We start from the raw sequence: 18,035 nt of genomic DNA, 5'->3' as shown, positions 1-18,035 counted from the left end.
TTCAGTGACAAAACATTAGTTAACCATTGAATGCAAAAGCCATTAGTCACAAAAGAAACATAACCAAACCTTCGGACAAAATAGCCAATCAACCGATCAATTCAAGCATGCATGTTCTTTGGCTAAAAGCGTAAATTTCAACCATTTTAGACAATCAGATCCCAACGATAAAAATTGACAAAAATAACAAAAAGCTAATAAATATGGACATGCAAGGCTCTACTTTCAGCATCGGAGTTCGGAAAATGAGAAGGATCAAAACTACAAAAAAGAAAAATATCAAAATCAAAATCGCCATCTACGACAAACAAAAACTGAGCCTCTGAACAAAAAAACGAGATAGAAAAAGGAAATTCTAAACTTGTCGCAAGAAAACGAACCTTCAATCGGAACTCCGAGTTGCGAAATGGGACGACGAATTGTCGAAGCTTCAAAACCATTCAAGCAAGAGAGAGAATCAGAGCTTCGTTCGTAGTTGAAGGTCTTCTTAAATAAGGAGAGTGAATGAGACAGTGTTGTGTAATAACGTTACTTTCTTTTTCTTTTCTTTTTTAAATAAATGTTAAAAAAATTTTAGTTTCATCGAAAATAATAGTACTCTTAAGGATTAATAAGGATATCTATTATGGATATCCTTATCCTTAAAAAGGTATGGATTATTATGGATATTTAATTTTGGGAATTGATAAATTGGTAAAATATCATCAAAAGGCATAAACTATTACGGATATCTAATTTTGAGACCTCAATGAAATATTTGTAATAAATAAATGATTTTGGAATTAGTTTATATATTAATATATTATTTAAAATTTAATTATTATTTATTAAAGAAATGAAATTGTAAAGATATAAATATAATTCCCAGTTCCTAATATTATAATTCTTGAATCTTTTTGTAAGCGAATTGATTCTAATAATTATTAATAATTACAGGAACCATATCTTATCGCAAGCATATGCATATTATACTTGATTTTAGAATTTTCTTTAGAATTTTTTTGGCACTAAAAAGAAAAGAATTCTTTTTGGGTAGCTAATTCAATGCATAAATTTACCACCAGGAAAAAAAATCTCATTTCAAAAAATTAGACATCATTATTAATGATTATCTTATACCTTTCCTTATAAATTTTATACTTTGTTTTTTAATGGTAAGAAGTTTCATACCTTTTATTTTTAGATTAAGATCAATTATGGATATTCATATTATTTTTTAATTCAATTTTTTAAATTTTAATTTAATCAATTGGATTTTGTGTGTTTATAAATATTTAAAGGGAAAAATTAAATATTCTAATTACTTTCTGTATTATAGAAAAACAGTTTCTAAATTCATACTAGTTTCTATATTACGGGAAAAATTTACTTTCTATATTTATGATGAGGAAAGAATTTTTTATTTAAATATTTTGGCCTTCATTAATGTATTTAAAGTAAACCTTAAATTTGATGTTTTTATACTATTTACCACTGCGGCTATTCAGATCTATTTGGGATTTTTTTTCTGTTATTAATTCCAATTTTTATCAATTCGAAATCTTCCTTATTTTTATTTTATTTTTTAAACTATTTTTTTGACTGACTTATTTTTTAAACTACACTGAAAAGCGATTTGCAATGGTGCATTTGTGCTCCTAGAAGTTGATAATAATCACTCGAACCAATCATCGATCATCTCAGTAAAGAACATTAATAATTGAACGTAGCATATTTAACAACTAATATACAAGCATTGGTGTTTGTGTGTATTTTTATTTTTTATTTTTTGATAACAGTGTTGTGTGTAATATTTACCAGTTTGCATTTTCTTCTTCGGCCCCTGTGATTTTTTTTTCCCCTTTAACAAGCTAGGCATGAACGCTGAACAAAATTTTTGTAAAAGAAGAAAAGACTAAGGGTTTTTTTTTAACAAATCAAGACTTAGGTACTTAATCTTATATATTTAGTATACTTTTATTTGATTAAATTAAGATAAGTGCATTTATAATGTTAATAATATTAATAGTGACTATTTATTATGAAATTTATAATATATAAAAGATCCATATGTCTTGATTTAATTGAAAGCAAATATTTTAAATATATAAAAATAAGTATATAAGTTTTTTCTTTAATAAATATTTTTTTCTATCCCAAATTATAAGATAATTTAAGAAAAAATTTTGTGTACCACTAAAACACAATAATAATACTTTACCAACTTAATTACTTTTCAAAACAAAATTATAAACTTTTAAAAATATCCCTACACAATTAATCATTACACTACAATATCATTTCATTTCTCTTTCTACTTAAAGGTAATCTTCAAAAAAGTATCATTAATAAAATCTTAATTTTCTCAAATTATCTTATAGTTTGAGACAAAAAATTCATCCAATGTTGTTTTATGATTTGGGATAGAAGGAGTAATAAACATGAATCTTGATAGATAATTAATGACAATTGTAGACTACTACTTTCTCTGGTTCTATTTATGAGTCACTTTAAATATATTTCATTAAAGTTAAGAAAAATCTTAAATCTCATTAATTTTGTTTTAAAATTTAATAAATTCTCACCCCTATAATTAGAGCAAAAATACTATTTTTAATAATTTTTCTAGAATTTAATAAGCATAGAAAAATAACGACGAACATAACAAATAGAGAAGTGCCCTATAAAATATAAATAGGACCAAAATTAATTTTTTTTCTCTTTGCCTTATAAATTAAATAAGATCCGAGGAATATCTAATTTTTGAAATCTCATGTAAACATCAAGGCCTTTGCTGCAATTAAAAATAATATCATTGGACTAAAATACCTCTACGATGAAATAAATAAAACAGCCACATAAATCCGAAGTCCCTAGCGTGTGGATAGTTCCTTCTTGCTTGTCGGCAGAACTTCAAAGCTTAATGCATTCTTCTGCTTTCTGCATATGACAAGGAGTACTGGCATATCATTTCTTCATTTTCTCTTCTTCTCTCTCTTTTATTCTCAGGCAGCCAAACACTCTGTTCCTCCTTCATTCTTTTTTGGCTGAAGCTCTCTTCATCATTATTTTCCTTCCTAATTAAAGCTTCTTCGCCAATTTGATTTCATGTAGCGGGGAGAAGATTAATTTGTTGCTATAAAAAATTCAAGGTGTTGGGATTTAATTTTGATGGGTATGTATGTCACTGTTCAGGAATTTCTTAACTATAAATTCTCAAACTTTAGGTCCTTTACATTTGTATTTCTGTACGTGAATGCAATAGTTATGTATTTTCAATACTTTAAATACATTCAATGTTGTTATGTATATTCTAGCACTTTCTACCTATGAATGGGCAACCAAATATGTGAGTTCTACTAAAATTGGAGTCTATATCAATCATTTTATGACAATTTTTGCAATTTTTTAAAAATTTTGTGTGAAGATAGTTGTGGCATATATGTCATCATTTGCATGAGCAATGCAAAAATATTGCACAATAGGAATGGGGCCACCATGCCCTAAACCAAACAGCTTTAAAAGTGATGACATCTATATCAAAAGCCAAGCATTGAGGATGAAAAAGATTGACGGAATAGATAACTAATGAAGCACAGATATGTCTAAAAGAGGTTGACGAATTTGTGCCCGATACACATCGGACGCGGATAAGTGTCCTGACATGGTTTTGATACGGCTTTGAAGCAAACAGATATGGGAGGATAAACAACGATGTGTTTTGGGCCATTTTTTAAGATAAAAAATTTATGGAACATGGTCTTAAAGTCGCTTCCTTTAACCCATTTTGCTTCACGTTCCCAATGTTGTTAGGCTCTCTCTCTGCCCTTCTGTAATCTTTCTGCCACACCTCAAAATATAAGGTGTGATCCACATGGAATATATATGCAAAGCTTATATCTCATAAATCTTAACTAAGAAAATTTTAAATTTGTAAACCATAAACACATATAATATATAAATATAATTTTTAGATATTTTATTATTATTATTAATTAATTAATTTTTTATATTTTCAGGCAACCAAAATTCAAAATTTCCTATAAAATTTTTTTAACAAAATGTATCCTAAAATTGAGACTTCCCAAAATTAATCACCAACAAAGAACAACAATAATACAAACAAAGAAATTGCACTACTTACCAACAATTGTTCAATTTTATAATAAAAATGAGGATCTTTTCTATAATCAATGTGGAATGCCTAGGGCCAAACTATTAATTTAATATAAGGCTCAAATTACATCAAATGGGTCTTGCCAAAGTAATTCTTTCACTCCATTTGAATGATAAAATGCCACAATGAACATGTTGAAATACAAGTTGAGCATTTTCATTTGAGATCAAAAATATTTTTTCAATGAATAACATCTCAATAATAAACAATTGAACATGAATAAAAGAAAAGTTTGAAACAATTATGTAAGTTGGAGATAACAATTTTTATAAAAATTTAATAATCTTCAAAATAAAATGGCTATATATAATTTTAAATAGAATTTTGAACTATTAAAGTATCAGATCAAATATTGTTGTCACGTGATTTCAAGAAAACAAATAAAAAAATAAATAATTATACATAAATTACTAAATAAAAAAAACCAATGAGATGTAACGAGAGTAAATAACCAAACACGACTCTTGCCACGAAGACAAATGTGGACACACAATCCATAAGGGTAAGTAACCAAATGTGGCCAAGGCCACGAAACAAACACGAGTGCGATGTTCATGAATAACCATCCCACCGTTACATGTGTGTTGGCCATCGCATGGGCTTAGCATATCCTATAAGCACCTTGCTAGCTAGATATACCATGACGCATCAAGGGTTAACGGAACTGCTGTTAACAACAAGTGTTCTGTATAAAGTCTCTTTTTAAATTTATTTTCAAACAAGCGAGAAAATTATCACTTGCAAAATATAATTTCTCTTCTCAGTATCAAACTCACACAAAACATGTAAAACATCAAAAAATCAATCTTTCTAAATATGAAAATTCACAACTAATATTTCATAAATTGTTCACTAATTTTTATAGTTGACTTTATCAAATAATAGACTACTAAAATTTATAAAAGTATTTCCATCAATCCAAAAAGTATAAGTCATGATTCTAAGAAGTAAAATAATTTAATTAATAAAAGGATCTAATGCAAGAGAAATATATAATATCTATAAATTGTTAAAACAAAATTTTAATAAAGAAATTTTTTTAATATATAAATTGATTGAAACGTTATCCACTTACCTAACATGCTCTCAAATAGATATAACTTACTCTTAATTGGCTCTCGCAACCATATTGGGTCTTTAAATTTCTAGTACCCATGCAAAACCATTGTCATTTTCTTATAGATATGTATGTATGTATGTATGTATGTATGTATAATTTGTCACCTAAACTATTCAATCTAAAGTTAGTGCGCGGGAAAGGAAAAATATCAACTCTAGTTCCTTTATATCAAATAAGTGCCTTCCAGAGCTATTTAATTAACCACAATACAAATATCACATGATTATTACCACCAAAATCAAGATTTTTCCCAACAAACATTTTCCCGAACACCTTATATGCATAAATTTCTAAACTAAAATTCTAAGTTCTTTCTCACCAAAGTTCATCTTAACCAATTCTTCAACATTAACTAACCCAAACAAAATTAATTTAAGTTAAATTTTTATCCATATTTATCATCATCATGCTTTCAATACATAAATTTTAGCTTAATTCATTTTTTCTTCTTTCTTTCTTTTCTTTTTCCAGCCACGGACAGCACAACAGAAACTCAAGTGAAAATTTGCAACTTCAATCATATAACATCACACACTCACATGCACATATTTATCAAGAAGAAGGAGAAAAGATTAAGGATGCTCACTTTAGATGGACCAATAACGCACAAGCAGGGGAAAGTAAACGAAACTACAGCTGAATAGGGGAGGAAGAAACTCCAGTATGGCTACGACAGGGAAGAAAAGAAGAAGAAGAAGAAGAAGAAGGCACCGGCAGCAACCTCTAACAGCAGCACCACGATTTCCTCCGGCGACCTACCACCTCACCCAGCCAATGTCATCACCACAAAAAAAGAAAACAAGACAGGGACTGAGAAGATAGCAGTAGGTCTGAGCGTTTTCTGCAACCAAGAATTGAATCAACTTCCTCAACACCAAAGTAGAAGGAGCCGCTGCACAGCTCTAATAGAGATAAAGAAAGTAAAACTCACGACACGTATAAGCAGTGGACTGATGAGCTGAGTGACAACCCGTTATGGTGAGGGATTAGTGATGCAAAGTAGGAGACAAGAGAAAAGAAATCAACGCACCTATCAACACAGACAAAAGTGGGAGAATTTGGTGCCCCTAGAAAAACTGGTTGGGCGGAATATGGAGAAGGAAGAAGATGAGAATGGCAGAGGGATTTTTGGTTTAAGGTTCTGGCTGGTTGGATGCAAAGGTCAAGCGAAATGAAAAAAAAAAAAAAATCTGATGCTAATATAATTTTAAAATAAAGGGTAGTTTTGTAATTTTATAAAGATTGAAATAAAGCAAAACTCTTCCCCTTGTATCAGCAAGGTTTGAACTAAAGACTTAGTAGGCAAATAGTTAGCTCAATTTCCACTAGACTAATATTCTTTTTTATTATATCTAATCATAAAAATAATAAAAATACACTTAAATTACATCACTACAAAATTTAAATTTAATATGAATTTTTTGGGTTATTACACTGTCTTTCCTTTGTTTTTGTTTCTTTTTTGGTCCTATTTGCTTTTTGGAAGTCGGAACCTAGAGTTAAAAATTTTAATATTTATTAATATGTTTTTTTGGAACCTAGAATTAAGCCTGATTCAGATTGCTTGCTTAGTATTATTTAATGTTTTCCTTTGGGTAACATACTCTGTACAATTAGATATACATGTTTGATTTCATTATTATTTAATATGTTTGATTTTTATATTATTAAATATGTTTTCTTTCTTTCTTTTTTAATTAGATAGAAATGGCCTAAACTAACTAGTAATTTAGGGATGTGTTCTGCCCAATATGGTTCTCCAAATACACTATAAAAAGATAGTTTTCTTTTATGGGAATATGTCACATTTACATTCATTCACGTTCAACATGTTATTTCATTCTTACACTGCCCCTTTTCTTCTAACAATTTCATAGCATGTGTTGGGGGAGACACAATTCACATTCACCATTTTCACTTGAGCATTTGATTTTCACGATCACACTATACATTCACATTTTCATGATTTCATTTCATAATTTTGTGATCAACCCTATTCTCTTCTCCTTCAATAAGCATGTGTATTCCATTATCTTTTGTAAATTGATAGATTCACAATTTAATTTCACTTTTGGGTACAATTGACGTCCCTCAAATATTATTTTCTCGCCATCGTGATCATCATCGCTCACTCTCACCATCATCTACTTCCTTCATCACCATCTCTCCTCTAAATCATATCAATATTTCACTCCAACTCTAATCGGATCATAGTAATCCGTTCCTCTTATTGTGCATGGTGAAAACCCACACTCTCACCTCCATTTGACTTCATTCTTGCAGTGCCATTTTGGAAAGAGGTTGTTTGCTTCCATGGATACAGCACCTTGTGTCTTCAATGATGTATTGATGAATTAAGGCATGTGTGCGTGGCTGATCTTCGAGTTTCCTCTCATTGATGCATCAGTAGGTAGTTTCTTTTACCTTACCTTTGTTTCTTTTAATTCATGGGTGTTCTACTTTATTGGACAATTTGTTTGGATCGTAATTTATATTCATGGATTATGTACCAAATGTGGTATTTGTGAAGGTATTTTGAACATTTTCTCATCAATTAGTGTGATGAAATATATTTTGACAGATTCAATGCCTTGTTATGTCTCTAGTTGCTTGTCTATTATGCAATGTGAGAGACATTTGTGCTTATTATGTGATGGATAAGTGTTTTAATCTTGATTGAGCTAGATTAGTTATGATCAAGGCAATGGCAATGGCAAAGGTTAATGATTCAATTAATTGAAGAATGGATTAGTTCTTAAGTGGTTGGTTGATTGTAGTTAACTAAGGGCTCTAGTTAGTGTGCTCTCAACTTGGCACTAGTTTAGTTTATCAAAACAAATTTGAATCCATTGATAAGGTGGTGAACTCAATCATTTAGGGCTGTGAATGGAGGCATTCATCTCTCTTAGGGAACATTCATTGATAAGACCATTTGAACTTCATTTCTTACTTGTTAGTTTGCATTCATTCCATTAACCAAGAAATACCTCATAAATACTAGTATAGTGATAGAACACATTTGTTACCCACTTTTATTTGTCAATTAGGACCATTTTATTAATGATTTATCACCTTCAAGTGCACACATTGCATTAGATTTGGAACTTTGCCTAAGTTTCTAAGATCAGTACACTAGGGGTATTTTGGTCCAAAAAATGAACTTTTGAGAAAATGTACAAGAAAAATTGACAAAGTGCATTTTATGTTCAGTTGATGAATGGTGAAATTATATTTTTAAAATTCATTTTAGTTTGGGAGTAATTAAATAAAAAAGTCAACATTTTCTTAAGTGTCTTAGTTTGTCCTAGTTTTTGGTTTGCCTTTGTGTGAAAATTTTTATATAATTTTGTGCAGCCTGAAACTTGGTTAATTTAATAAATTCTCCCTTCTAAATATGAATTTAATTCTGGACATGAATTAGATTTTATTATATCATATGCTATTTAATTGAATTATGTGATTTATGTGACATAGGTGGCATGTGACTTGTGCATCAATTGGGCAATTGAGGTCAACACTCCTTGAGGTCAATGGCTGATGGTTTGCACGTGAATTATGATTATTTTGAGGGATTAAATCAGCTAAAATGATGTGGATGACACATGGGAAATTAGGCACACATTGGAATCATCTACAAACCAATAGGAAGTTGCCACCTTGCAAGTGTGACAAGGCTCCCATTTACATTTTAATTTCTTTTTCCTTATTTTAATTAAGCTTCAGCTGATGGGAGACACCAAGGAGCACGCCATTTTAAGCCCCAAATGGGATCCAACACATATCTCATTCATCTTCCACATTCTCTCTCTCTTGTTCATAGTGTTCTTCATTTTCTCTCTTTTGTTCTTCATTTTCCAGCACCCTAACCTCCATTTTCAGCCACCAAACCTCTACAAAACTCATACCATTCTTCTCCTCTCTTCATTTTCGTTCCATCCCTTCCATTTTCACAAGGATTGAAGCTCATTTCCATCATTCAAGAGCTATGGAGTTTGGCCTTCACAAGCAATACTAGGGTTCTTGAAGATGAAGATTGGCTAAGTTTCTTTGTGGAATCCTAGAGAGATGAAGATGGAGGATGAGTCTTGAGCTTCAAATTGGCTAAGTTCTTTTGTTTCCTATCCTCTTCTCTTTTTACTAGATGGTTAGATTCCTTAATATAGGGTTTAATCATCTTAGCTTATAAATTCTAATTTGAATTTGATGTTGATGTAAAGAGAGAGGATTGTTTCATTTTATTTCTCCCTTGGACAGCCATGACTGAATTTTGCCACTCTTTGTTTGGCACATAATCTTGTGTTTTTCAATTAGTGAATTTCTTGTGTTAATATTGCATAATCTTGTGGTGTTAATGCTTGTGTTGTTGAGTAGCTTGACATAATCTTGTGGTTGCTCAATTTATGTGTTTGACCATGGCTGTTGAGAGAGGATTTTGAGTGAATCACTTGGCTAATGTCTTCACCAATTGGTTAATTGAACTAGGGACTTTAATCTAAGACCTAGGGAGGTTAGCTAATTAGGTTAATTGGCTTAGGATAATTTTCTTAAGTCATGACAGCTTTAGTCAAGAGGAAAGGGAAGCTAAACTTAGCCTAATCATGAGAAGATAATGAGTCCAAAATCAACTAATCTCTAGGGTTCCATTATTGTGAAAAGGGAAGTTCATTTCACCCACTTTCACTAGCATTTTAATTACTTGCATATTAGGTAATTAGCTAGGTAACTAAATTCCTACAAACTTTGGTTGATTTATTTCACTAGATAACTTTCAATTAGACTTAAAATCATTCCTTGGGAGATAACCTAGGGTTGGCCCTATATTGCATTAGGGTTAGCTTTAGTGTAATTTTGAGGATAAGCGACTAATTTCCTATCAAAATTTTGGCGCCGTTGCCGGGGAATGGTTTAAGTTTAATTCTAAGGTTGTTTAGTACTTAATTTACATTTTTAGTTTCCTGAAAATTTTTTTGAAAAATTATAAAATTTGTGTTTTGTGTTTTGTTTAGTTTTTTGTGTTTTGAGTGTTTTTATTCTGTTTTGAAAAAGAAAAAAAAATTAGTGCAATTTTCGTTGGTTTGGTGTAGAGCTGAAAATCTTTGTTTCTAGTGTCTCTGTCTGAAATTGAAAAATTAACTGGGAATGAGTCTGAGGGAATTTGAATTTGGAATTTATTTCATTGAAAGCTCTATATCCTAGCTTCACTTTAAAATTGGTTTGGTCAATTTTGGACGTGGGAAGTGTCCTGTGAAAATTTTACAATCTAACAAGGTCCAGGGAGCCATTACAGAGGATTCCCAAAACCCTATTTTAACTTTGAGTTAGCATATCTTCCTCTTTGGGCGTTCAAATTGATTGATTCCAGTTTCATTTTTCTTATCACTGTCTTATCTTTGTTTCTTGTGTTTAGGATTTTCTTCAATTTTTCCATTTTCCTATTTGAAAGTTTGTTAGAAGCTCTGAAGGTCTTCTGGACGAAATCCTATTTCTCCAGACTTGAGGACCAACTTGTGAAAAATTCTGGGAATGATTGGGAAGGATTTTTAATCTAAAAGTTTTATATAATTTTTCTGTATATCTCTTGTGTTTCTCATAAAAGTTTCAGGGGAATTTATTATGTGGATTTCTGATAGAAAATTCACAAGTTCACTGTCTCCAGAGAGCCTACTGTGCGAATTCCAGAATTGCCAAAGCTTCTTGATTGAGCATTTCTAACTCTCTTTCTACTTGTTTGGTGTTATTTTTTTTTTCATTTTGTTGCTATTGAGTTTAATAAAAAAAATAAAAAAAATTATTTCTCTTGCTTTTGTGTGTTTTGAATTGTTTCATGTTGATTTGCACTTTAGTTTAGTTTGTTCTTTGTTCTTAATTTTCTTGAGCTTGATTAGTGCATGACCCGAAGAAAACATACCTCTTTTGTTGAATTAGATCCAAAAATTGAAAGAACTATTTCTAGATTGAGAAGATCACAACCTATTCTTGATTCTCATTTGGTTTGTAATTCAACAATGGAAGGTATCTTAGGACATGAGCATGTGCATAATGAGGGCCATGGGAATGGGAATGAGAATTTGCATGATGATGGCCATGTTAATAATGAATTTGAAGGCTTGCATAACCCTAGAGAGGAGAGGAGCATTAGGCAATTAACTCAACCTAATTGGCATGATAATCCTTATGGCTTATATGTTCCTCCTACTAATGTTCAATTTGAAATTAAATCCTCCTTGATTAATGCATTGCCTAAATTTTATGGGTTACCAGGAGAGGATTGTCATAGGTTTTTGCATACTCTCCTATTGGTTTGTGATACTATGAAGCCTATGCATGTAAATGTTGATGATGTTCAAGCTAAGGCTTTTGTATTTTCTCTTGAAGGTTTAGCAAAGGAATGGTATTTCAACTACCTTTCTTATGTGAAAGTGAGCACATGGGCCGAGCTAAGAAGACTCTTCTTAGATAAATTCTTTCCAAATTCCAAGGTCACCAATTTGAGAAAGCAAATCTATGGGGTCCAACAAGGAGAGGATGAGAGTCTCTATGAGTATTGGACTAGATTCCAAGGCTTTTTGGCTAAATGCCCACACCATCAAATTTCTAGTGAGAATTTAGTCCAATATTTCTATGAGGGCTTGATTCCAAGAGACAAAGTTAACATTGATGCCGCTAGTGGGGGATGCTTAATTGACCTCACTTCCTTAAAGGCTTGGGAACTAATTGACAAGATGGCTTCAAGTGGTGCTCAATACTCTACAAGGGAAAAGAGAAATGTGAATATGGTAGGTTCTTCAATTCTTAATGATTCATATGTGGACTTGCTAGCTGCCAAGATTGGGAGAATGTTGGCTCCACAAATATCTCAAGTGAGCAATGTAAGTACTTCTCAAGCACTTGTCCCTTATTCTTGTACTTTTTGTGACTCACCTATGCATGTAGAAAGCAATTGTCCTATTAAGTTTGAACAAGTAAATGCTATCTACAATGGAAAACAATCCTATGGTGGGAGGCAAGGGCAAGGAGCTTATTCTAATACTTACAACCCTTCATGGAGAGACCATCCTAATTTCTCCTATTCAAATCCAAATGTGGCTTTACAAGACAATCAACAAAGAGGATCCTATCAAAACACCTTTGGCCGTGACCCTCCACCTCATTTGTCTCAAGGTAGCTCTTCTCAAAGCTACAATCCAAGTGGTAATTCTCTTGCACCTTCTTCTAATTCTTATAGTGATAGGAGGCTTGTTCCAATTGAGAGTTCTTCTAATTCAAACTCTTCTAATGATGTGAATGTGTTACGTAAGCAGTTGATTGAAATGAAATCTTTGTATAAAAACATGTATGATGGCTTAGGGAACAAGGTAGAGAGTATGGGTAACAAGTGTGAGAACATGAACTCTAAAATTGATGCCCTTACTTCTCAAATGAATATGCTTGCTAACCAATTAAGTGCAGCCAATGCTCAAGCCTCTACATTACCATCCAACACCATTGCTAATCCTAAAGCTAATCTTAATGCTATCACATTGAGGAGTGGCAAGGAGTTGGGAGAAAGAGTGCAAGAAGACAAAAGACAAGGGAAGGCCGAGAAGCCCTCTTTAAATTCTTCAATTGATGTTAATGTTTCTAGTTCTTCTTTTGCTCCTAATGATGCATCTTTTTGTAGAGATGATGAGGATGAAAACATTGAGGAGATCATATGTGAGCAACCACCATCTAAGGTGGAAAAGGGGACTATGGCCGAGTTGTTTAGTAAGGAAAAAAAGGGAGAGGCCGAGCAAAGTGAAACAAGAAAGGAGAGTTCAAGGAAGGAAGAAGGAAAGCAAAGTCAAGAGATTATGAAGAAGCTTCCTTTTCCACAAGCACAAGTGGTCCCTAAGCAAGTGAAGGGACAATTTGATCAAGAGGTATATGATTTCTTCCACAAGATTCATGTTAATGTACCCTTGATGATGTAGTTAAGAACTTTCCTAAGTATGCCAAATTTTTGAAAGATTGTTGTACAAATAAAAGAAAATTTAGGCCTAATGCAAGGGTACAATTACCCTCATCTGTGAGTGCTATCATGAAGCCTTCAACTCCCTATAAAATGTGAGGACCTCGGTTCCTTCACAATTCCATGCAAGATTGGCAACACACATTTTTCTCATGCATTGATAGACTTAGGTGCAGCCATTAATGTTATGCCTCTTTCAATTTATCATGCCTTGAGTCTTGATTGCATGCATAAGACACCTATGATATGCCAATTAGCGGATAGAAGTGTTAGAAGACCACATGGAGTAGTAGAAGACTTGTTGGTTTGTGTTAAAGGTCTATTATTTCCTGTGGATTTCTATGTGCTTGATATGTCAAAAGAAGGGAGTGGGGATGATATTTTGATTTTAGGAAGGCCATTTATGAGGACTGCCCGTACATTGATTGACATGGAAAAAGGTAGTTTGATTTTGAAATGTGGAGAGGATCATGTTATTTTTAATATATATGAAGCAATGAAACATCCTTTTGAGGATTATTCTTTGTTAGGTGTAAGTTCCATTGAGTTATTGCTTCATGATGCTTGTGAGTCTCACATGCTTGATTCTTTCTCACATGTTGATGATGATTTGTCTCTTGTTACTACTACATGTATTGATGGATGTAGTTGTCCTATTTGTTTAGAGATTGATGCATGCTTGAATGATGCAACTACTTCTCATGATTTGTTTAAAATATCTCCTATGCTTGATCTTGAAATGCTTGAGAAGGGTATATCTTCTTGTGTTGTAGGTACTAAAGCCATTAAGGCTGAATCTATGAGTTTTTCTCCACTCGAGCTTGATGTTCTTAGGATTCCCAAGCTATTGGAGGAAAATTCTACACTTTCACATGTCGAGGCCGTGGCTCAAGTCCAAGCACTTGAGGACAAGTTGCAAGAAAAGGGGGAGGCTGTAAAGAAAAAAGAGGAGAACTCAAAAACAAGTGAGAAGCCTAAAAGACAAGATAGTACCATGGAATATTCCACCAAATTAGACTTGAAGAAGCTCATTCCCTCTTGTGTAGAGCCACCTACCTTGGAGTTGAAGCCTTTACCATCCAATCTCAAGTATGCATATCTCATTGAGAATGAGAAGCTTCCGGTAATAATTTCTAACTCTTTATCTCTTGAGAAAGAAAATGCATTACTTGATGTGTTGAGAAAGAACATACATGCTATTGGTTGGACTTTGGCTGACATTCCTGGTATTGACCCTATTGTGTGCACACATAAAATTTTTCTTGAGGACAATGCTAAGCCCATTAGGCAACCACAAAGGAGACTTAACCCATTGATTTTAGATGTGGTAAAGAAAGAGTTGTTAAGCTACTTAGTGCTGGGATCATCTATCCTATAGCTGACAGTGAGTGGGTGTCTCCAACCCAAGTTGTACCTAAGAAAGGGGGGATTACTGTGATAAAAAATGAGAAAGGAGAGCTTGTTCCAACTAGAGTTCAAAATGCTTGGAGAGTGTGCATAGACTATAGGAAGCTCAATAATGTGACTAGGAAGGACCATTTTCCTTTGCCTTTTATTGATCAAATGCTTGAGAGATTGGCTTCCAAGTCCCATTATTGCTTCCTAGATGGGTTTAGTGGGTATTTTCAGATTCCTATAGCTCCTAGTGACCAAGATAAGACTACCTTTACATGCCCCTTTGGTACATTTGCCTATAGGAGGATGCCTTTTGGTCTTTGCAATGCACCTGGTACTTTTCAAAGATGCATGATGTCCATATTTTGTGATTTTATTGAACATTGCATGGAAGTCTTTATGGATGATTTTACTGTGTATGGTGAGTCCTTTGATTCATGCTTGCATTCTTTAGATAAAGTGCTTGGTAGGTGCATTGAAAAGAAGCTTGTGCTTAACTTTGAAAAATGCCATTTCATGGTAGATAAAGGAATTGTTTTAGGCCATTTGATTTCTTCCAATGGCATAGAGGTGGATAAGGCCAAAGTAGATGTGATTGCTTCTTTGCCATATCCTGTTTGTTTGAAAGATTTGAGATCATTTTTGGGACATGCAGGCTTTTATAGGAGATTTATAAAGGGGTTTAGTGAAATTGCTTTGCCTATGTCTAAACTCTTACAAAAAGATGATTTTGTTTTTGATGATGCTTGCAAAAGGAGTTTTGACACTTTGAAAAGCATGCTCATTTCCCCTCCCATTCTTAAAGCCCCAAATTGGTCTTTGCCTTTTGAGTTGTCATGTGATGCTTCTAATTTTGCTGTGGGAGCTATGCTTGGTCAAAGAGAGGGCAAGTTATCATATGTGATTGCTTATGCATCTAGGACCCTAGATTCAGCTCAGGTTAATTACACCACAACTGAGAAAGAGTTGTTTGCTATTGTTTTTGCACTTGATAAATTTAGATCATATCTTCTTAACTCTAAAGTTGTTGTGTACACTGACCATGCTGCTGTGAGGTACTTGTTTAAGAAGACAGATTCTAAGCCTCGCTTGATTCGATGGGTGATCTTGATGCAAGAATTTGATGTGGAGATAAGGGATAGGAGTGGTTCTACCAATCAAGTAGCGGATCATTTGTCTAGACTACCTCATTTAAAAGCTACTATGGTAAACTCTAACCCTACTATTCCTTGTGATTCATTTCCTGATGAGGCATTGTGTGCCATTTCATCTAAGCCTCCATGGTATGCCTCTTTTGCTAACTATATTGAGTGTGGAGTCTTGCCTCCTTGTGCTTCACGTTTTGCCATTGAAAAATTGAAAAGAGAGTCTAGATTTTACATTTGGGAACCACCTTTGATGTGGAAGATTTGTAGTGATAAAGTGATTAGGAGGTGTGTTGATGATGTTGATGTGCCTTCTATTCTTGAATTTTGTCACTCTCATGCATGTGGTGGTCATTTTAGCTCAAATAAGACAGCTAGGAAGGTTTTAGATTGTGGATTGTATTGGCCTAGCTTGTTTAAAGACTCTTATGAATTTTGTAAAGCATGCTTGAAATGTCAAAAGGTTAGTAGTTGGGGTAAGAGACATGAAATGCCTCAACAACCCATTTTATTTTGTGAGATTTTTGATGTTTGGGGCATTGACTTCATGGGTCCCTTTCCACCATCCTTTAGTTTTGAGTACATATTACTTGGTGTTGATTATGTTTCAAAGTGGATTGAAGCCATTCCTACTAGAACTTGTGATGCTAAGATTGTTTTGAAGTTTCTCAAATCTAATATTTTTTGTAGGTATGGAGTTCCTAAGGCCTTGGTAAGTGACCAAGGATCCCACTTTTGCAATAAGATGATGAAGGCTCTCTTGGCTAAATATGGGGTGCATCACAAAATCTCTACACCATATCATCCCCAAACTAATGGCCAAGCCGAAGTATCAAATAGAGAAGTCAAGAAAATCCTAACCAAGGTGGTGAACACAAATAGGAAGGATTGGTCTTTACACTTGGAGGATGCTTTGTGGGCTTATCGGACCGCTTATAAGACTCCCATTGGCATGTCTCCTTTTCGATTGGTGTATGGAAAGGCTTGCCACCTCCCTGTGGAGATAGAGCATAGGGCCTATTGGGCCATCAAGAAACTAAACTTGGATTTCCATCTTTCGGCTAAGGAGAGATTTCTTCAAATGCAAGAACTTGAGGAGCTTAGGTTGGATGCCTATGAGTCTTCTAGAATCTATAAGGAGAAAACAAGGATCCTTCATGACAAGCTAATCTTGAGGAAAAAGTTCCAAGAAGGAGATCAAGTCCTCTTGTTCCAAACAAGGTTTATTCATAAGCATGCCAAGTTGAAGTCTAAGTGGAGGGGACCATATCTAGTGACCAAGGTGTTTCCCTATGGGGTTTTGCAACTCTTGAATAAAGCCACGGGTTCACTATGCAAATCAATGGTCACCTATGCAAGCTCTACAAAGATGCCAAATCACTTCAAAGGAGGAGGACTTCTCTCAACATGTTTTTGAACCACCATGATAAGGTTGTATCTCTCTAACCTTGAGCTTTTACCTTCCTTTAATTGATATATTAATGATAGGTATAGTTCAAGTGTGGGGGAGATGAACCTAGTAGGAAAATTAGAGTTTATTTGCTTATTTGACTTCTTTGTTTTGTGTTTTAGTTTAAAAAAAAAATATCTGCACCACACTTTGTTATGCATTCATTATTGATCTCACCTTATTTTATCACTAGTCTATACATACATTGAGGACAATGCATGATTTTAAGTGTGGGGGAGAGAAATAAACATTTTGTTTTGTTTGTTTGGTTTGTTTGGTTTTGCAAAAAAAAATTCAAAAAAAAAACATTTCTTCGTTTTGTTTGTTTGAGGTTACTTAATTACCTAGCTCTTGAATGGATATTTTGATTCTTGAGATGTGGTAATTTTAGGATTGAATAGGTGTGAAGTGAACATTCTTTTACCTTGAATTAATGGATTAGAGTGGCATATACCCTTTCATGGAAGAGGCTAAACACTCATGTGTGATTAATTCTTAGTGATGTTACCCTCTAGAATTTGTTTCACTTCTTAATTAAGACCATAGATCTTGCATTGTTTGATAGGAGATGAGAGATGGCATTCATAAAAATTAGCCAAGAGCCAAATAGCCAACCTTATTTTATTTATTATCTTTGTTAGCCACTTTGAGCCTTGGTTTGATCTAAAAAAAAAAATATAGCACCTTTTTCCCCAAGGAATCCATGTTACACTTTATATGTCTTTTAATCTTCATGCAGTCTTAGATCAAATGAGTGGATGCCTATTATCATTTCTCTA

The 18,035-nt window shown here is 33.2% G+C and overlaps 1 protein-coding gene and 1 non-coding gene across 2 annotated transcripts in view; one reads left to right on the top strand and one right to left on the bottom strand.

Moving 5' to 3' along the window:
- Positions 1-11,761: 11,761 nt before the first annotated feature.
- On the bottom strand, positions 11,762-11,868 carry LOC129287343 (small nucleolar RNA R71). Its single transcript, XR_008587663.1, has one exon. It is a non-coding gene; the product is annotated as a small nucleolar RNA R71 (small nucleolar RNA).
- Positions 11,869-15,623: 3,755 nt separating this feature from the next.
- Positions 15,624-18,035, top strand: part of LOC129286523 (uncharacterized) — a 5,327-nt gene continuing 2,915 nt past the window's right edge. The window contains exon 1 of the mRNA XM_054922478.1: positions 15,624-16,378. Coding sequence (XP_054778453.1) covers positions 15,772-16,378 — 607 coding nt within the window. The 5' untranslated portion in view covers positions 15,624-15,771. The remainder of the gene's footprint in view (positions 16,379-18,035) is intronic.

This window comes from Prosopis cineraria, unplaced genomic scaffold (assembly GCF_029017545.1).
Source record: "Prosopis cineraria cultivar Desert tree isolate PC_DT_omini unplaced genomic scaffold, ASM2901754v1 PC11, whole genome shotgun sequence".
Taxonomy (NCBI): Eukaryota; Viridiplantae; Streptophyta; class Magnoliopsida; order Fabales; family Fabaceae; genus Prosopis; species Prosopis cineraria.
The sequence above is the reverse complement of the archived record's forward strand: the minus strand, read 5'-3'. Positions and strand labels throughout refer to the sequence as shown.